Raw genomic sequence first — 21,575 nt, 5'->3', positions numbered from 1 at the left:
TTTTAATTTACAAGCAAATAAAAAACAAGTGGATCATTTAGAGGTCGTATTTATGTCTTCTTTTTCCTGGCTTTTACACACAGAAATGTGTATAATATTTTTCCCCACAGTGTTTTCAGGAGACGCTTTTCTCTTATGGAATACAACTTGAAAAACACCCCTTGTGAGACTCAGTAAAAACAGTGGTGAACAGGTTTTTACAGGAAGGAACAGCATAACCACGAAAAAAGATTACAAAAGACCTTATTTTTCAAAAGCTACCAATACTGGATGAGCACTCATTTCCAGAGCTCCTACAGAGCCTCCCTGAAATGGTGCCTTTAGGACATCCCCTCCAAAGCCTGCTTCAAAAGCTGGAAACCATTCAACAAACTCTAGATACAGAGACTCGATGTTTTGTTGTCCCAGAGAAGGACTGTTTGCATAAATACAAGCAGAGCTTTGGAAACTGGAAAGCTAAATCCTTTTTTTCTTTTTTTTAAATGTAGGTATCCCATATAAAAGGTGGAGGAAAAAGTTTAGAGTGTGCATGTAAGTGCATGCACATGGGGGAGGTGGGGGCTTGGTTTCCTTAAGTATAACATGCCAATCACTTTTAACAACAGAATAATAGATGGGAGAGTGCTGGGAGAGCACAGAACTGGAATAAAGTTGTAGGAATGCTTCTGGACATGTATGGCACTGAGTGGGAAGAATGAAGCAACTTCTTTGAAATTTTGTTCTGAACTCACCTCATGATACAAGGTGTGGGAGAGAATCCGGAGGGTACTTGAGGAAGGAGAAACCTGGGCCCTTTGCTTGACAACCTCAGATGGAACCCGTATGAGGCATGCAACCTGCAAAAGAACCGTATATTCAGAGGGCAATTCCTTTTGCTGCCTTACTTTTCATAGAACAGACACGTTTGGAGATTGTTCCAAGTACAGAAACCTGAGAAATGAGGAAATAATTTTTGTAATTATAGGAGTTGAACTTAAAAGCTGTTTATGAGCAGCTTATGTATTTGCTCTTAGAGCTACGTACTTCCTGAACACAAAATTATACTAACAGAAAAATGGAAGTACCCTTGAAATTTTACCTTCCAAACCAGAAGTAGATTTGGGTGGGTAAAATCACCGATGAAACAAAATTTTGAAGCCATCCTGTCTTTTTGCAGCCACGGGGTTTTTCCCCCCACTTTCACAGATCGAAACTGGAGATGCAGGACTTGAAGAACAAAATTCTTTCCTAGGTAGTTCCTTTGTGCCCTCTAGTGACTGACAGCAAGAGACAGACACTCTGGTTAGCTTTAGATGCACACAATATATTCAAGGTTTACCTTAAAACACATGCTGGATTTCATTCAAGGTGAAGCATCAGATTGATTCTTTCCTACACAATTCATTTACTAGGCAAGAAAGTCCCCTGCAGCTGGATGTAATAATGTGGCTGCCGCCACAAAGTTCCAGCTTTTCTGAAAAAGCCAGACCTGGCTTTAAAACATTCAACTGCCACTTCGGCTTCAGGTAGGAGTTAAGCTTGCGTGCACATAATTTTGAAGAATGAGGATCCTGAAGCGTCAGAGAGTTAAAAGCCTCTCATCCCTCTAGAAAGTGCCTGTTTATCAGCACTTAAACTTTTAAGAAGAGTTTGTCTTCTGTTGACGCCAGAGATACTTAAAGCAGTGCTGGGACTGGTGGCAAAACACTGGAGACACTGTGGGCTTTTGCCAGATTTTTAGCCTTCCTCGATCCCATCCTGTGCTGGGCTCAGGAACACACTGTGGTTCCTAGATGTAAAGGTGATCCCTGAGTACTTCAAGGCAAGGGCAACCTAGGTAAAAGCTGTCCATCTGAAGTGGCAAACCAAGCTGCTAACTCAGAAACCCACATGGGCCAAAGAAAGTTCCGGAATTCACTGCCAGATTGCACAGAAACAGTAACTTGGAGTGGTTATTTGTGGGTAACACAGTACAAGGTTTAAGTTCCATTTTCACAAAGAGACCAAGAAAAAGTCTGTTACCCTGTTACATTCCTACAAGTTTACCAGACAACAATATCCAAAAGTCATTACAAACAGATCTAACTCCATGTGCTCTTCAATTCTCAGGGTCAAAAATAACAAGTGACCCCAATCTGTCAAGAAAATAAGAACTGTCAAGTTTTTTGATAGTTCAGCATAAATATTTATAGAACTTCATGCTTCATAACACTCCATGTCCTTATATTAGCTTTTTATTCCTTAAAAATATGGAGGCAGGAGGAAAGCTTTAAAAAGGCTCGGATGAAAACAATCTAGTCAATCAAGACCAGACAAAGAGCACAGTGTGGCTTCCTGACATCTGGGGTGCTGCAGTTTTGGCAGGAGAAGGGTGGCCACAAAGTAATGTCTCCATTTCCCCTGGACTACTTGGGGAGCATTTCATTTCAAATTAACTTTGATGTTTCTCCCATTTGAATTTGCACTTACAAGGGAGTCTGTGGCTGCACAAGAACAAAAACAGTGATTACGTTGTGCTGTTATGAAAGGAAATAAAGGTTCGTGTCACCCGGGCTGCACTGTCAGATTGGCTCCATGGGGCACTTCTGGAACTAAAAAAAGCCACGAGCTGCCACTGCCAACATCAGACTGAATGGTGACATTTTCGCTGTGCACCTGAACTTACAGCGTGTTACCTTATTTGTTCCTACATGTGTACCTTACTATCAATAACAATCCAAGCAGTCTTTTGATGTCAAACACAGGTCTCTAAAGGGAAGTATGCAAGATTAAGTTCACGTGTATCTTATTATCCCACAAGGTTAAAAAAAAAAAGTAACAACCTAGGACAGATGGGTGCAGAAAAATTTCAATTCTATTACGCTCAGACCTCAATCACTGCAGCACCTTCCAGGTAACGCTGCCAAAGTTAAAAGAACACAACACATCTCCACAGTTTGCTTTCTTAGCTAAATATGTTCTAGCAGCACCAGTGTGATAACACTGCACCAAGCGAATTCATACTTAAATTTTCAGACAACTGAAAGCTATAAGCAAATCGCACAAGCAACGGTAAAAGATATAACTGTGCAGCTGCTCCGCAGTAACTGTCCACGTATCTGCTTTTACCTGCATCGACTACTAGATAAATAGACATGGAAGACAGACAATAATGTGACCTCACACAGCGGAAGCCCATTCACCTCCCTAATTGCCAAGCTCCCAGGAAGAAATTGCTTTTTAATCTCTTGGCTGTTCACATAGATGTAGCCTGTTGCTTGCCATAGAAGAGCACAATACAGCCTGCCAAACTCAGGCCACTCCTCATGCATCCTACCGGTCTTGGGGATGACCCTGTGGCAAATTAGCTCTCTGTCAAACAACTGCATAGCCAGCCATGGAGAGGGTAGAGCAGGGGGCCCTCAGCTACCTCAGCCGACATTAAGGCATCGGACAACAGCACCGTGTTGATAGATGCCATGCTCATTTTTCCAAGCAAGCTCTGGAGCCAGGAGTTATTCCCATCTTTTGATGGAAGGAAAAAGACAAAATCAAGATCCTACAGACCAAGTTCAGGGGAAAAATGGGTGCAGCCCTATAAGCTCCTTCTGTATTTACCAGGTCAGGTAATACAATTCTCCAGTTTTCAGACTTTCTCCCCCATGTCAATGCACATGTATACATACCGTAAGGGCAGGAATACACTAACATTGAAACAAAAGGGCAGGAATACACTAACATTGAAACAAAAGGCTCAAGGATTTTTAGTTTTAAGCTTTAACAAAACCCAATTTTATAGCTACAAGCAAAGCTATTATTAGTTTACAGAGCAGGTATGCAGAAATGACAATATTAGCATCTATTATCTTTCCAGCCTTTTAATACTATAACCGCTTCTGAAAAAAAGAATACTGAATCTCAAAATTCTTGTCTTAAATCATGACTGGAGTCACTCTTTGACATGGTAATTAGACACAAACCTAAGTGCATTTTTAATTTACTGACTTGCATTAGCCAGTTAGGGACAAAAGCTAAAAATAGGTAAATGTTAACAAAATAGTCCTATGTATTGCTAAGACAGTGTATCTTCCAATTAACTGAAGGTAATTTTTTTCCTCTACCAGTTCAGGGAAAGGTGTTTTAACTTCTGGATACTCTTTGCATGCATCAATGCTGCCATCTCGTGGTCAGATTCACGTTGGAACCAGACTTCCCTAATTGTTCTGACCGATGTCTTGACTGGTCGTGAAGAATGACCAGTGCAATTAAAGTCTCAAAAGTGCCTTGAAGTCAACACAAAGCATCTTTATATATACCGATTTAAACAGTTTGTTTCAGTATATCCGAAATCTGTTCCTACGTGGCTGTAGCTAACAGAAAATAAGGTCTGCTGCAAATAGCACCAGGAGCCTGCAGAAAGCCTTTTGCATGGGCTCACCTAAGTTTATTGGAAACACGTTATCTTAAAGCACTAACTTCTGCATGGGGACCAATCCTACTTAAAGCTGGAGCAGCTGTTCAGAATTAGACAGTACTCATCCAATTCACCAGCACAAGGCTACCGAGCATTTTTCTCTAGACAATAACACAAGACACATAATAAAAAAGAACAAAGAGAGGGTAGTCCTATTTATAAGGGGGTTCGGTAGAAGTAGATCATCCAGGCCTTGATGATTCAATAGCCAGGGAACTGCGAAAGCTGCAAGATATACACAGCTCACTGCTCATTCAGGGGAACCAGCAGCAAACACTGCCTACTGTGAAGATGGCTGAAGAAAACTCCTAACCAAAAGATTTTTTTTTTTTTTTAATGATTTTGTGGTTAACGTGACAAAGAATCTGAAGTAGCTGTTTGGACTAGAAAGAACCCATTGCATTGCCACTGCAAATTCTGGAGTAAGCACTTATCTGCAAACCACTATGACACCACTTCTAGTTCACTAGCAGGTCCTTTGCTCCTCTGTCCAGTATGTTCTGCTCTTTAGGCAAAGACAAACATAAGAAAGTGAGAACATCTTCAGAAAAGAGCACAACTCCTCCTGGTCTTCAGAGCTATATTATTGTCCAAATATTAACATATCCCATTTAGATTAACAGCCTTTTGCTTCCAGCCTTTGTGCTCCAGGCTAACCATTTCTACATGACTGGTTTTATAGGATTTAGTAGAGAATCAAAGATAACGGGCATTTGTTTTTAGGCACCTGTATTACAGTTTGACCACAAACATTGCAGGCAGATCTGCGCATCATATGTACCCAGAAACATTTGAAAGAGGACAGAGCACGTATTACAGTTGCTATTAAGGGCTTATGCTGGGTATTTAAATTGGGTTGATGAATGGCAGGTTTTTCTCAGAACCGGGAACACAGCTGGTACAACACTATTACCAGCTTTGTACCTCTAAGGAGAGCAGCTTGAGAAAGCATTTCCTTATGCAGCTAGGCATGCACCTTGCACAGCTAATGATCTGACTCGCAGTCTTAAAAGCTCCCACAACCATACAGTCTGAACACTTCTTATCTTTAGTAAGAGACAGATATTACCCATGCTCTTAGGACAGGTTACTGAAGAGCAAAGACTAAGAGCCCATTCTGTTAAGATTCTGGCTCCTGATGTGCTCCTGGCTAACGAGCTGATCTATTCTGTGCATTAACCTGGGCTTGGGTGAGGATCAAAACAAAATTTTTTCCAGTTAGTAATTAGCCAGCCATTCTACTACAAGGCAGGAGAAGAGTAATCTGAGGACAGAGAACCATTCTGGAATACGTTAGTGGCTTGTGATTTAGGAACCTGCTCTCAGTGACTCTGAGCAAATCTCTGGCTTGCATAGCTAAGCCTGCTTTGAAAATTGGGTACAGAAACATGTGGTAAGCTCCAGAAAACTTTTGTGATGCAGCTTTAAACCTTTTAGAACACTTTCTAAAGGATTTTAAATTTCCCAAGCAGGAGGTTAGTTTTAATGACTTTGAGTAGGCTGGGAAGCTTTAATTGATGTTCACCATATAAATATAATTTAATACTTAACACAGAACTAAAGAAACATACCTGGGGAGAGTTACTCTTAAATGTCATTTGCATAAATTTATTCTTAATCAAATAAGAATCTAATTTATGACACTATACAACTCTGTATCCAGAGAGCAGAGACTTTAAACTAAACCTCACAATACCTGTGCAAGATAATCACTAACCAATTCCGGAGAAAAAGCTGCTGCACAAAAATGACAACAAAGAGGCTATGACTTACCAAAGGACATACGTTTAGGCTGCAGTCAATCTGGTAACAAAATCCTAATCTCTCACCCTGTTCTTGAAGGTCAGAAGGATTGCCTGCTCCAACATAATGTAGAAAGAGCAAGAAAAAAGGAGCAACCCTAAAACCCTGTTCAAAGAGAAGAAGCAATAACAATGGTTTTGGGGTTTGCTTGTTTGTTTTTATTTGAAGCGTACTCTTCATTAGCCCTGGCTGTCCTCCTGCAGACAAAAGCTACCTTATAGCTCAGGTTTGGTTTGTTGTTGTTTTTTTTTAAATATAAAAAAATGCTTCTTCTCAAAATAGGTTAATAAATATGACATAATCTGAGCATCTCAATTTCTATGTCAGATGCTCCCTTCTAAGTAGGAAGTTACTATTTTTAATCTGAAACACGAAAAATGTCCTTTTCCATTCCTCAGATAACAGAATGATTAAAATAATAGGCAAGTCTAAAATTGAGAGACCTTAAATTGCACTGATTTCCTTTGGATCCTGAAAATGAAGAGGAAATTTCTCTCTTGGTTCAAGTCAGAGGCTCTCAACAAACCTTGAATTCAGCACTGCAGCTTTTCACGCCTCTCCAAACTCTGTAAGTTTATGTTTGGTTCTTCAGATCTCACTGGGATTCCCCTCTCCAACAGAAGAAAAAAAATGAACTTTTTCAATGCAATATTGTGAGATTAGCACAGTATTTCATCCTCCAAGTAGTTGTTTCTAAACTCTGGTCACAACTGTTGGATTGGGAATGTTAGATAGCAGGGGAAGTGGGGAACATGAGATGTATCTGTAGATGGAAGATGAACTGCCTCACCCTTTCCACCACTAGGAAAATTAATAGAAAAAAGAAGAAACATGACATACACATTTGTCATTTGGTTTCATATTTTCTTTGAACAGAGAAGCCTGAACTGCTGCAATCATAAACCCATAACAGTTCAAACTCCAATAAACCTTCATCTAAATAATTGCTGCCCTTTTGACCAAGACAGAACAAAAATACAAGTTTCTATGGTCTGTAATTTGCTGTGGGTCACAACTCAAGTTGTGAACAAGTCCTTCCACACATGCTTGTCAGCAGGCTGTGCTACCTGCTAAAGCACAATTGAAGTGGAGAATTAAAGCATTAATACCTATTTTACTGAGGAAATTGTCTCCAGGGATGACAGAAACCACCCAATATATGTACAATCCACTGTAAGTTTCTGCTTTAAGTGCTAGCCCCAGAGAAAAAGTGTTCATCTTCAAAATAAAACCTCAGAATATGCTAATCTTATTTTCCCCTCCCACACAGCATGGATGTGCCCTTCCAGCATAGTTAAATTCAGTCCTGTGCAAAGCTGCTGGGGTCATGAACAGGTGACTCCACTCCTAATTTAAACCCCATGGAGAGAACAAGTTTTGACTAATGGGCTCTGGATGAGAAAGTTTAGACAATGCCAAGCTCTTTGTCCCATCTTTTCCTCTGACCGACACAATAGGGCCTTCATTAATTTAACTGCAGCTCCCCTGTATGCTGGCAGGAAACATTTCTTCAAAGAGCAATCTCACCCAGCAAGATCCCTCAGATCTCAGCACTTCCCAGAGCTTAAAAACATACTATTTCAGAGATGAGACCATTCACAGGGACCGAATGTCACAAGCATGTGGAAAAACAGAGCTTCTGCACAAATGTTTTCAACTTCCTCCAAGTTTCCACCTTAGATGACTTCACCTTGAATCTGCAGAGCTGTTTTGCAGGGTGTTATTTCATCCTGTCATTGTCAAACCTAAGTCAGCTCCTAATTACTGCTTTCCAGAACTCCCTCCCTGCACCAGAGCATCATCTGCACCACCACACACTTCCTCCTTCACAATGGCCATCTTGGCTGAGCCTTTTCACCCCAGCTGCCTGAAGTCCTCAGCTGGCTCCTTGTCCATCACTTCAGTAGCCCTCTCAACATGGGCTTCTGCCCCTCTCGGATTTCCTTCCCCATGTGTGGCTCTTCAAATGCCCAGCTACACATTCTACAACGCCTGCTGTGGGTTCCCTGCCTACCTCTCCATCAGCCATATCAGATACACCTTGGAAAACTTTTGTCCTTGAACAGTGGAAATCCACACTGAGTCCTCTTCGCAGCAAGGAGAAGCTGTTACCTCAATTATGTCAGTTAATGGGCAAAGAACAGGGAAAGTCTGTGAAGCCGACAAGGCTGACACTAAACACTTTACAGAACTACTTCTCACCGCAGATGTTTTGACAGTTTGTGTGCTTTGCATAATTAAATTGGTCTTTCAAAGTTTAATCAATGTAGTTTTCTTTCCTTTTTAAAACTAAACCTAAAATTTACTGAAAGTGGCCTGCTGTTATGCACATCTCTTTTGTACTCTAGCACAAACTAAGTGTCCCACAGATTTTGAAGTTCCTCAGTACAGTCACAAGCAGTTAGTTTAAACTTGAGTGGCAAAAAAAATCAGACAGCTGAATAGCTTTTGAAAAAAAAAAAATCTTCCTTAACCTGGTTGATGCTTGAATCATAAATTACTACCACATTGAAACACAGAAAGTCTTAAAGCCAAAGAAGAGTAGACCCTTAATTCAACCTACAGAATTGTCTGCATGATCCAATCTATCCCAGCAACCCTTCCACCACTGAGAGACTGTTACACTTATTTTAAAAGGCTTAAGAAACTAATCACATCCACCAGCCAAACTGTTCTTTCAGCAAAAGTAGCATGGTGCATCCCATCCAGCATAAAACTGTTTCCAAGGAGCCAACAGGGGTCAGGCTGTGTTACAGGAGGACAAATGTTAATGAGATTCCAGGCAAGAGAACACAGGCATTATTTTCTGAAAACACATTAAGTCTCCTGTTGAAAGATGACTAGTATTTTACAATTTGCTCAGCCTCTTGGGGTTACATTGGCCCAGAACACGGAAATTTCAACTACATTGTATTTTATCAAGTATTTTCCTTTAATTGATCCCTTACTCTTTCCTACAGCCTTTTCACTTAAAAAATTACAGGCTTGTCCACATATGGAGTTATTCAGAAATAGTTATTCCTGACAAACCCTGTACAGAGCCTTACTTTGGAATAAACTTACCTTAAACCATCTCAGACAGTTCCAACGTTGACTCTGGCAGAATACATTGCAAGCCAGGAAATCCATCAGGAAATACTTTTAAATTATTTCTTTCTCACTTATACTGTTTAACCCAAATCAGCTTTCCTCTATAGACACTCTGAGCTACAAATATTTCTACATCAGTTGAGTATCAGTCCTAGGATTGAAAGAAAAGAGATGACAACCATCACGCTTCTACTCTTCACTGCAAAGTAACATGTCCTCCAAGCCCTGAATTGAGTAGATAACACAATGCAATCTAGGAAGGGCAGCTGATGAAGAAGAGGCAATACATGCAGTTAACATGGAGCATACAAGAGAAGATCAGTGTGGGTGGCTGGTTAGGTGTTCAACAGTTCTTAATTTGCTGTTTCAGCCTTTAATTGTATGATGAATTTGTTGGCAGCATTTGTGGATTCATGCCTCCATTCATCTTTATTTACAACCAATTTTCAGCTGCAGCTCTAATTTCAGTTTCCATCCACTCTAACCATGCTCCTTCTCCACTAGTTCTTAATGGCAGCAGTCTCGCCTTCACAACCATCTTCCAACCACTGCTCAGCTATGCTTCTGCATAAGGATTTGGCAAAAATCCTGCAGCATCTGTATTGCAGACCTGACCTCACCTAGATTAATTTATGAATATTTCAAAATCCACCATGATTAATTCAGAAGACCACCTACATTGCTGCACTCCCCACCATTGCTCATCTTGCCAGGGTCAGCACATTCCCCTTCTCAATGCCTATATGCATCCAGATATGAACAGCACAAGAGACACCTAAAATGACAGGCACTGATCAATGAAAATAACAAAAAAAGCTTACGTACTGTGGAAGAGGTCCCATCAAACTTTGACTGCTGTCAGACTTTGGACACCACTTTCAATACTATGGTCTGCCAGCCCATACTACACTGGATGAGACAAGACAGGATGCAAAGCAGAAAATGGGGTTTTTCATTTTTGAACAGTTTTGCCCATTTATTAGTTTTCTTAGAAAAGGGACAGTTAAAAATTCAAAGCCATTAGCCCAAAGTCTAGACACAGTAAGTACTAAATCACTTCTTTGTTGCAGCAGACAATTGTTGATTTAGAAGCAACTCTCTCTAGAGCGTCCAACTTACCTGTTGAACTGAAAAGCTGCATCTTCCAACACGCAAGTTTTGGAGTTTCAAACAGCTGAAATCTTAACTCCATGTCTGATGTGAGCGGCTGTTTCATCTCTGTTAGATTGGGCTCCTGCAAGCTGATCTTCTAGGGTTTACAACACTGTAAAGCCCTCACCAATTATCCTGCTGCAGATTCTTTCATGATACTACTCTGTGGATTTGTCTGACTCATACTTCTGCCTTTTCCTCAGAACAGGCATTAATAGCAACTTTCTTCTCTGACCTAGCCGGTTACTCTCATGGAATTCATACCAACACACTTTTGGAGATTCCTGTTGTTCTATTAAACTGAAGCTAGCTAACTGTTTCAAAAGATACTGCCAGGGTAGAGGGAAAAAGGGGCTGATTTGTGGACAGAGAGAGATAGACAACATGATGTTGTCCATCATGTCTAAAATGCTTTTTTTCCAGAAAAAAAACCCAAAGCCTAAAATAATATAAAGCATGCACTTTCCTTCTTTATTTTAATTAAAAGCACACTCAAAATATCATTCTACAGAATCATGATTTGTAAATTGTAAACTTACTTGCATTTGGGCTTGCTTCTTCTAAGAAACAAGTTAGGACTAGTAGCGAAAGCTAGCTGAATTCCCCAAAAGATAATTCCTGCATTAAGAAGCTTTCCTATTCGACACATCTCCACAGCAGATAAAAAAAATTCCCAAGTTATTAATATTGAGGGTCAGATGCTAATCACAGATGAACCACACACTTTGCTCTTATCACAAAAGTATCTAAAGTGGCAACACACTGGAATACACAAGTGAGCTTGGAATTTCACCTTGAAATACCTGTCCTCACCTTGCCCTGTAGAACCATACGATCCCTTCTCCCCAGTGAAGGGACAAACTTTCAGATGTTTCAATTCAAATTGGTTCAACATCCCTCCTTTCTCAAATTTTGGAAATAAGCGTGAGGCTATGCCAAAATCCTTCTTGCTAAGGACAACCAAGCCTATCTTCAAAGGGAGCAGTCCCTAACTAACCATTCAGACCTCAGAACACAGCCAGGGTTTCCATCTTTTCCTAGGAGGTCCGTGCTCCAAAGCCTAGTAGGTAGCCCGAGTTTTAGCATTCTTGCAGCCAGACCAGAAACACCTTTCTAGACCCATGAGCTTGTCCAGCTTTTATACAACTCAAAGGACCACAGCACAGAGACACTGAAGCAGAATGAAAACAAGCCAGATGAGGAACCTAAAGTATCATGGCTACATCAGCTTAAAAATTTTAACAGGACAAACAAATGCAGTGACAGTGTCACTAATATGACTAGGCAGCTTTTAGGATCTCAGTTACTCTCTCTGTCTGGTGCTACGGCATACTCTGTAGACACACCACTTCACTGCAAGTAACCTGGAATCTGACAGCCTTGGAGATGCACTGCACAGTGTCAACACATCTCCAGCGCTGTAATCCTAAAGTACTCTGGAAACTTACACAAGGACAAAAGCAGCTCAATAACTTCAGCTGGTAATCTACTTCCAGAGCATGGTGATTACCGCTAGCTGCCAAAAGAACAGGACATCTACCTCCCATCGTGGTCCTCAGTCCTCCCCCACACTTTCTCACAAGTGAGCTGAACGTCAAGGTAGCTTGCTTTCCTACAGAGTAGGAAAAAAAAAAAAAAGACATTACCAAAAATAGCCAATCAAAAATAAAAGGTCAGAAAGATAAGAATGAACATGATATTTACAAGCAACAGCCCAAAACTTTCACTAAATATCTTGCAACACTCAGATCGTAACCATAACAATATCTAAATATTAGATGGAAAAGGCTGGTGTCAGCTAGCTTCTCTAGAATGTGATCCAAACAACTTTATTCTCACCTCCACAGAAAAGCCAGCAGGATGTAAAACTAACTGTGCTGAATCCAGCCACTTTGGCACTCATGAAGGAAACCTCATCGGTCAAACTGGGACAATCTTAAACTTGTCCCATAAAACCACGTTTGCAGGAGGCTGGTGGGGGAGGCCCAGAGGGGGACTTCTCTTTATCAAAGTTTCTTGTAATTAATAGTATACACTGTCATATTAAACTGACATAAAAAATTCTGTACAGATCAATCTGGAGCTGTACAATTAACTCTGGATCTGCAAGACACACCTGGTTACTATTTAAAATGGGCACTAGGAGGTTAAAATACTGCTCCTTCTCAGAGTTACGTACACCACCTTAGAATATTAAAAGTAAAATTTTAGAACATCTGGTTTTCCTTTCCACTCCCTATGATATCATGTTTTCCAAGCACATTTGGCAGCTCACTGTAAAGATACAGGCAGACTAAACATACAAGGCAATGTAGAGTCAAGATGAAAAATTCCAAAGCCCTGGATGCAGTAAGTGTGTTTCCTATCTCCAAATTTCAGTTACACAAGTGGTATAATAAGGGTTTTCCCCCCCCGGTAACTCATGTATTCTTCAACTTTCTTCTTCCTTGAAGAGATGAGATGATATACCATATATCTGCCCTCTAGAGTTTTGGCTGTGTCTTTGTAAGTAATTTTTCATGTATTATGGGATATTCAGAGTCCCTATACAGCAAGATTCAATTATAGGAAAAAATAATTATGTTTAACAGGGTCAGATTTTGTATGTACTTTTCTTTATCTCACTCCAGGAGATGAGATTAGCCTTCTGTATTTCTCCTGCCAGAAAAAAAAAAAAAAAAAAAACACACCACAAAAAAACAATCACGCTACAGCCACTGCCTTTTTACTGCTTGGTTTTGTGCCTCCTAGCCTGGAACTGAGAAATTGGACCAAACCAACTCCAGGGGACTGTTTCCCATGAATTTACACAGATTGTAAACAATACAGAAGAGTGGCTGTTATAAAAACCTAAGACCTCACATTTGACTGATTTCTCCCATTTATTTTAACATATCTTGATGCAACTTTTGCAATTTTTTCCCTTTACCTATTTTATTATTTTTACTGGGTCATATTCAAAACACAGATTAGTCAGCATTAACATACCTTTAAGCTTAGCACACACTCACATTTTACTGATGGATGAGAAGGTAGCTGACTCTCTTATGCTCACCAGTGAGGGAGCAGCAAACCTAGAAATCCAACGTCAGCTTCTTGCTCTAAATCTTAATCTCTCCATTTTGTGAAAAGACAGTTTGGAAATGCAAAGAGATACCTTGGGAATCCTAACATGACAGACTCTTTGGCTTATTATTTCACATTTAAAAGCAATTTATAGCATAGTAATTATTAAAGTGTACAAAGGAGGAAAAGTATGTATTAAAAAAAACTACTGACAAAATAATAGTCCCAGTGGTTATGCCCTGATTAAAACTTAATGACTAATCAATAAAACTATAATTATAACTTTCACCCTGATGCAATTTGGAATAGTTTATATATTTCTATTGATCGGCTGAGACTTTATATAAAACAAATGTGAGAAGATCTTGCTTTGTGCTATTTTTATTACAGGTTTGTTGTAGCAAATCTCTAAATCCCCATCTCAATTATTTTACAGCTTAGTTTTCCCATCACACAAAGATGAGAAGAAAAGCTAGCAAAAAGCAGAATCTTATTAGCTGAAAAATGGCTGTTACAACATCACAGTTTCTACACCATAAAGTCAGATTGCCATTTCAATGGCTATCACTATATATTTCTCTGGTCTTAGAGTAGCAAGAGCCAAGCACATGAGACAGCCCTGAGCAACTCATGTAACTATACTGCATCTCCATTTGTCAGCCTGAAAATGAAAGCGGTAAGTGCCCGAGTTGTAAGGGTCACAAGTTTACAGACCACCTTGGAAAAACAGGCAACAGGTTCTGTAATCATGCAAGGAGTCATCTGTAGCCAACTGTTCTTTGGCTGATGATGATTAAATTGCCCAGTTATAGTTTTCTCACAGAATCCTCACAGGCAGAGAAGTATACTATAAATAAAATCCACTGAAAAAAAAAAGATTTCTTTCACGAATGGGTTATCGCAGAGCACTGGCACCTCTTCATGACCCAAACTGTCATTTTGCTTGATTCTGAAACAGCACTTGAGAAGCTTGAAACACCTCTTGGATCTGCTATTCCATGAGATATCAGGCAAACAAGGAATTTAAGGGTTAAGTATTGCCATAGTGGTAAGAACCTCTTGCTGATTTCTTACAGCCTTTAGAGAATTTCCATGGAATTAACTTCTGTGCATTGCCTTAAGTTAGAAGTCATAACCTGACAGCACAGGTTCTAATCAAGATCAAAAAGAACCCACCTGAGGCAGCAACACAAACATATCCCACCCAGCCCTAAATCTACCACCTTCTATCTCCTCCTGCCTATAACCACTACCAGAGCAGTTAGTAGGTGCTGCATTCACCTATCTTCATGTGCTTGGTACATTAAATGAAGTTACCTGGCTAAGACCCATCCAATCTAATCAGTATCATTTCCACAGAAGAATAAAAATTACTTCGGAATCAAAGCTGAACACACAGAGAGCAGGGAGAGCTGAACTCCTTCCCATGGGAAGGAGCTAGGCTATGCTGCTATAATAGCTACGCACCTGGTGCTAAGCTAAAATGGCATAGATCCCTCTGCACTCCTGGTGGCTTGGGACCAACCTACCAGCAAGCTAAGCCACCACACAGAGTATAAATACACAGCTACCTGTAATGGAGAGGAAGAATCCAGTGTCACAAGAGATTAAAAAACTCAGTTAATACAAGCAGAATATGGAACCACAGACACAATAAATTTTTCTGCCCCACATCACGGGCTAAGTTTAAGTTGCAAAAGCGCCAGAAAAGCTAGTTTCATACAGGCCGTTTCCCTCCCCCAAACTTGTGGAGACACAGCAATTCACACCCCATTTCATCCCTGCAGTGCCAGGAAACTCCCAGTGTGACAAAAGCAGGAGAAAGGAGGTGGACAGCGCTGGCAGGAACAGCAACGGGCTGTTCACAGCTGAACACCCAGCCCCGAACACTGCCAAGGCACTGTGCCAACTCTGGAGTTAAAAACAAGAGGAGTATCTGGGGAAAGAAGGATTTTGCTGAACCTGGAATATATTTGATTCAGCTAACCCAAAGCAACCTTGCTCTTTTTGTTTGCAAATAACTTCAGAAATAGTTTTTAAAAACACAATATTGAAGCTTCTAGGATGAAGTGTCTTCAGTATTTACCTATAGACAAGTTTGTGTCTGGATCAGACAGGAATGGTCATCATTTGATCACATTGAGAAGTGTTCTCTTTCAACACTTGCTACAGTCTATTTGGACAGAATGTTCCAGTTAGGGGGTGTCACATACTAACTCTTGCCAGAGCTAAACTTTCAACTCTGTGGATCTACAGGTTGTTCAGTCATACTGGCATTGCATGTTGGCAATTAAATTAATTTTACAATCTTAAACTGGAATATAAAGTCACTTTCAAATACAGCCTTGACATTTCCTTAGGACTGAAAACTTTTCCTTCTCACAAAGAAAAAAAAAAAATTTCTAAGGAGAGGTCAATATAAGCTGGAAGACAGCCTTAATATACCAGATTGGAAAAATCAGGAGGGCGAGAGGTATTTTGTTACTTAAATTCAATAAGTTAATGTTATTTAATTTGTAACTTACAATATAAAACAAACAAACAAAAAAACCCACCAACACCCAGCCACGCACACAATTGATTTCTGCAAAGTTAACAAAGTTAAAATACATGCTGTTAACAAGGCAAGGGCAACCTAGGCATCCAAACAAGAGAGGCTTCTCTTGTGACCTTCCTTCATGATCATCTAAAGTGTTCAACAGAATTTGGTCCCAATTATTCTGGTTATTGTATAAACCTAGGCAAAACAAGCCATTACTTGCAGCTCCAGAACCTGCTATAAACAAGGTAATGGATTTAAATGATAAGAAACACAGCAACTTTTCCAAAAAGTGTAGGGAAAGAGTTTCCAAAAAGCTTGTATATAGAAACTATTTTCATTATTCACATGTATCTTTATCCTGCAATAACCCAACCAATACACTAAACTAAGGGCTACAGCTATCAGAGAGACCATGTGAAAAGCTGTCACTAAAATATACAGATGTCCATCCCAAGGGAAAAAGCTTCATTAGATTACTCATGACACTTTCCACTGAGACAGGCTTCATCAGGAAAGCATTACACATGTGGTAAGTGAAGTCACACAGCCACCAGTTGCTCTATCAGGTCACATCACTTTGTACATCCACTAGGTGAGTCTGTTTACAAATACAATAAAATATTTTGGTAAATGGTGCTGGCTGAATGTGAATGCATGGAAGGAAGGAAAGGGAGATAATTATTAATTAGTTAATACTGGTTCTTACACATCAAGGCGCATGGGTTTCAGATGATGGCACCTACCTACTTTATATGTAACTTCACTGTCTTATGGCTATTTTTAAAATAAAAATCCTTTCCATGAGTACCCCACATGAAGCTGAAAGGCTGTAAAAGCCTTTCTTGAATGTTAACACTGATGCACAACCACTACAATGTGAAGGTGTATTCATGTTTTGGAACAATCTATACTTCCACTATCTACTGAATTAGCAAGATCAGCCAATAGGCCTACTAAGAATTGTTACTAACTCATTTATTCACTCGGAAACAATCCTTACAATATTTTTGTAGGAACTGTCACAAGTACAAAGATGGTCAACACTCCAAAAAGTAAGATATGACACCAAATCTGAGTTTTCATAATTTAATGGTTTCCTCTCCTCCCACAGACACACAATATATGAACTTCTTTCTTACCACTTCCCCAAGGGAGGCAGCCACCATATGTGTTGCTGGAGTCAAGTAAGAGGTAGAGCCATGGTGCAGCATGGATTTCACATTCTCATAGGTGATAAAAAATGCAGCAGCTGAAATTCAAGAATACATGCAGTCATTTAAATGTTCCTCCATCACAGAACTAGCACAAAAATACTTAAAGGTAGATTGTCACCTATTATTCTGCACCTGTAGTTGAAAACAGGCTATGTTTGCACCAAAATGCTACAAACAGTATCAACACAATCTGTGGGATAATTCCTTCAGAAGTTCATGCTCCTCGCTATCACTGGCAAGCCTCCCATTAATATCAAAGGTGTCAGGACTTAAGGCCATATTTAGTATTGAGATAAGGAAAGTTGTGTTAATTAGTCATGAAATGTCCAGTAGGTTTTGAAAAAATGGTGTCTTCCATATTCATAGGTAGGAAGGGTAGAGAGGAAGTCATTTGGCTGAATTGGATGCATGGCCTTTATTTTTTGGAAAAAAAAAAATAAAAAACAAAACAAAAAATCAGTTGATTAATTGAAAAGAAGAAAGGAAAAAAAAAAACACAATCCAAAAATCATGAAGGTACTTGATACGAGTCTGCTACCCTGCAATGTGCAAAACTGTTTCAGGAGCTTCTTCCTAGCTATCGTCAGTTTAATATTTTGCACTTTAGCTCCATAAAAAAATTCTTCCAAGCTTCTGAAGGACTCATAAAAGTCCTGTCCAGTGAACAAGAAACATACAAAACTACACTGAGCATAGCAACATGAGCTGTGTTTACTCACTGCAACAGTCAGCTACAAAGGCACTTGCACCTTAAGGGTTACTCCTTCTCCTAAAGATAATTTCAGTTCTCAGTCATACGTTGGAAAGATAAAACCACAGTTCAGATTTTGAAGATGTAAATCCTAAAAAAACTGACATGTCTTGCGGGGCAACAGATTTTAATTGTAAAGAAGGGCTATGTGAATTGCCTTCTGCTAATCAAAAGATGTTTATCACCTCAAGAGGAGATAACAGAACAGACAAGATAAAGAACTGAATTTTTTTATATCATCTTATGAAGGACATCAAACACCTGAAGGTGTCAGTGGATTTGTCAGCAAAGTTCTCATAACATTTACTACTGACAGCGCAGCTTGCTGCTTTTTTATCCCTCCCTACAAAGACAAAATGGACAAAGGCATAAGGAATTTTAGATGCCTTTTCCCTGCAGGGACTACAAGCATTTACTTTTTTAACACTTCAGTTTCAAAAGTATTCCTGAAGTCTTCTCATTTTAAATGTTGTAGTTGTTTCCAGGGAGAAAAAGACAGTCATAGCATCCCCAGGGCAATTAGCTCAAAGACCTCCAGCGCTCCAAGCACTTTGAATTTTGATTAATTTCCAGTGCCGTGAAAGAGTGGGTCATGACAAAAGTGTCCAGGGCAAGCAAGGCTCAAGCCCTCTTTGGCACCTGGAAATGCCTTAGGGGCAGGACAGGCCTATAAGACATATCCAGGAATGCTTCCAGGGAGTAAGGGTTGCTTTTCAGAGTAAACATGCAGCAGCGTTCATTCCAGGCTTGCTCAAAGAGTTTGTTCAATACTGTACAATTCTAGAAACTGCTCTTTAAAGCTGGACATGGACTTACAGAATCCAAACAATCACCTGCAGGAAAGGAAGCCACGGACACAAATGTCCTATACTACGTAAGTTTCCACTTAAAGAGGGCAAAGCATAATCCAAGGAAAATTTACCATTTGGAAAGGATCCTATAGCAGTGGAAGGAACACCAGCATAGATGCCACGAAAACCACCAGCCTTCCTAAATCCTTGAGGACTCTGCAGTCTTGTTTTTACAGTATCCAGGGGAAAAAGGATCAAGTCAACACAGACACCAGCAACTCCACCAGCCTTCAAGACAAAACCATGGAGTAAAGTGCATTAATATTCATAGGGGTGAAGCTGTGGTGCTTATGTGAGTAACTGAGGCATGTCTAAACCAAAGCACTACTGACCGTATGCTTTCTGAAGTCAAATCATAAACTGATAGCCTTACACAGACCTCAATAGCTTTTATAGCTATAACAAGGCATCTTCAACAAAAGAGAGAAAGTAACAGATATTACAACTGTTAAACCATTTTTAAGGTATTTTTAAAACAGTCTCAGTATTTTGAATAGTACAAGCAAAGCAATGCAACGTTTACCCACTACACGTGAAAGACAGACAGTGAATGCCACTTATCAAGATGACACAGTACAGAACAACCAACACCTCTAGGAAGTTCTGTGATAAGATCAGGGAAAGACAGAAGCAATTTCGCTTCCCCAGTAGGCATCTCTAGAAAGCACATTCACATTTTTCTAGCAAACTTCTTCATTTAAAGTGTCACACCCCCCCATTTCCTTTGTTGGGCAAAGCCTGAAGTAAAACTGCTTTATTTTCCTCTGCTCACAAAAGCCTATAGGAAAGAAAAAAAAAAATCATATAAATAAAGATGTTTTCAAAGTCATAAGGAAAAGGGGAAGGTTTTTATCCAAAGCAATTCTTAAAACCAAACCCTAAAAGAAATAGTTTCAACTACAGCTCAATCTTTTTCCATTGTCTGTGTTTCTAGATGACTTTTTTTTTAAGTTTTCATATCAATAGTTAGCATTCATCCATTGTGAGACATTATTTAGATGCACTATTATTCAGAACAGAAAACATAGTTTGTAGTCCACCTCATATAGAACAGTGCACAAGAAAGAGCAGCACAGATTCTTAACTCTGAAAATAAATTACATGTGTATTACTCTGACTTTTTTTTTTCAGGGCCAACAGAGGATTCAAAGAGGTGTTCACTATCTACTACTAAAGCTTTAATCAATAAGTTAATTACTCTTTTAATCTAGTCGCCTATTTTGCATGCATTGATTTTTCTTCACTCTTTTTCATCAAAATCCTTATCTGCTCAAAATAACATTGATCAGATTTAATCTAGCCATCTGTTAAAACATGAATTAAAAGTTACTAATTGCTTCTTTAGTTTTCAAAGTTCTGTACCTTAAATGTCATTTAAATTCATGAAGCAGCTAATAGAGCCCCTACCAGAGGGCGACAATACCTGTGCGCTTACACCACCTGCAGAAAACAGTTAATGACTTTTAGATAATAAGACAACTAAAACGCACCTTCTCCCCCACCTTGCAGTAACAGTAGCACTATCAGAAGCCAAACAGCTGAAAAACCTTTACCAGGAGTGGGACATACCCGTTAAACTTCGCTCCATCAAACAAAACCAGGACCTAATTCGCATGCATTGAACCATGATGTGGCAGCCGGCTGCCCCTGCAGTGTTTGGGGCAGGGAGAGAAACTCTCCCCGCAGCAGGCACAGGCCCGCAGCTCTCCTCACGCCAGCCCAGGGGCACCACGGCCGTGATTTTTCCACACAGAACCGAGAGCGAGTGCTGGACGTTTCCAAGGAGGCTCCTAGCTACGGAGACTGGGGGCTTCACCCCCTTGTCTGCGACCCTGCTGAGAGCACACGCCGACAAGCAGCTCTCAGGGCGGGCAAAGCAGCGGGAAGTACACACTCGGCGGTGCGCAGCCCCTCCACGGCCCCGCAGCCGAGGCCGTCGCGTCGCCGTGGCAACGGGCAGGCCCAGGTCCCGCTCACTCACCGCCAAGGCCGCCCAGGACTCCCGTGGCTCCATGCAGGGGTGGCCAGACGGGGTGGCGAGACGGCGCAGCACACACCGGCTCCCCCCACCACCACCGCGGGACGGGACGGGACTAGACCCCCCGCTCTAGCCGTGCCCCGGGCGTGCACACGGGCGCAGCCATGTTGCTGCCCCTGACCCGCGGTCAGGCGGGAGCGCGTCGCCACTGCGCCTGTGCGAGGGTGCCGCGCATGCGCACGGCGGGCAGCGACGCCGCTGCCCTTAGCCTCGCCCTTCCCTCAGCCCGCAGAGCGGGAAAAGGCCGGAGCCTCGCACTGGAGCGTCAGCGCTCTAAGGGCGAAAGCACCCGTCAGCTATGACGAGGCGTTAATTAGTTATTACGTGATGGTGGTTTGCTGTACGCTAGCAGCCGTACTGCTCCAGAAAGGGAGGGGAAGAGGCGCTTCCTGCTGCCCCTGCTCCTGAGGTGCAGCTGGGCCCAATTGGCCCTGAGGTGCTGGTGGGTGCTCCTGTGGCCAGCGTGGTTCCTTCCACCTGCGGCTGGGGTCTGCTCGGAGAGCAATCGTATGTCCACTGGAAAAAAAAAAAAAGGCATTTTGAGGGGAAAACATTTCTGAAGTCACTAGGGGTTTTTCATCTATTTCTGCTTGCAGTGCAAACACCCAATGTGTGGTCCTGCTGTCACCATCCTGC

At 40.9% G+C, this 21,575-nt stretch overlaps 1 protein-coding gene across 8 annotated transcripts in view; it reads right to left on the bottom strand.

Moving 5' to 3' along the window:
• SLC25A26 (solute carrier family 25 member 26) overlaps positions 1-21,084 on the bottom strand; it is an 88,321-nt gene extending 67,237 nt beyond the window's left edge. For 2 of the 8 annotated variants that reach the window (XM_052778119.1, XM_052778124.1), the window contains exons 1-4: positions 20,883-21,083; positions 18,973-19,129; positions 17,225-17,334; positions 732-836 (exon numbers count right to left, since the gene is read on the bottom strand). In XM_052778119.1, coding sequence (XP_052634079.1) covers positions 732-836; positions 17,225-17,334; positions 18,973-19,129; positions 20,883-20,915 — 405 coding nt within the window. In that variant the 5' untranslated portion in view covers positions 20,916-21,083. Of the gene's footprint in view, positions 1-731; positions 837-17,224; positions 17,335-18,972; positions 19,130-19,233; positions 19,318-20,263; positions 20,324-20,391; positions 20,834-20,882 lie in introns of those variants that run through there. The other 6 variants (XM_052778121.1, XM_052778123.1, XM_052778125.1 and 3 more) reach the window with 6 other exon arrangements.
• Between the last annotated feature and the right edge of the window lie 491 nt (positions 21,085-21,575).

The sequence above is a fragment of the Harpia harpyja genome, chromosome Z, assembly GCF_026419915.1.
Source record: "Harpia harpyja isolate bHarHar1 chromosome Z, bHarHar1 primary haplotype, whole genome shotgun sequence".
In the NCBI taxonomy this organism is placed as follows: Eukaryota; Metazoa; Chordata; class Aves; order Accipitriformes; family Accipitridae; genus Harpia; species Harpia harpyja.
Note: the sequence above shows the minus strand (reverse complement) of the source record. Positions and strands in the feature narration are given on the sequence as shown.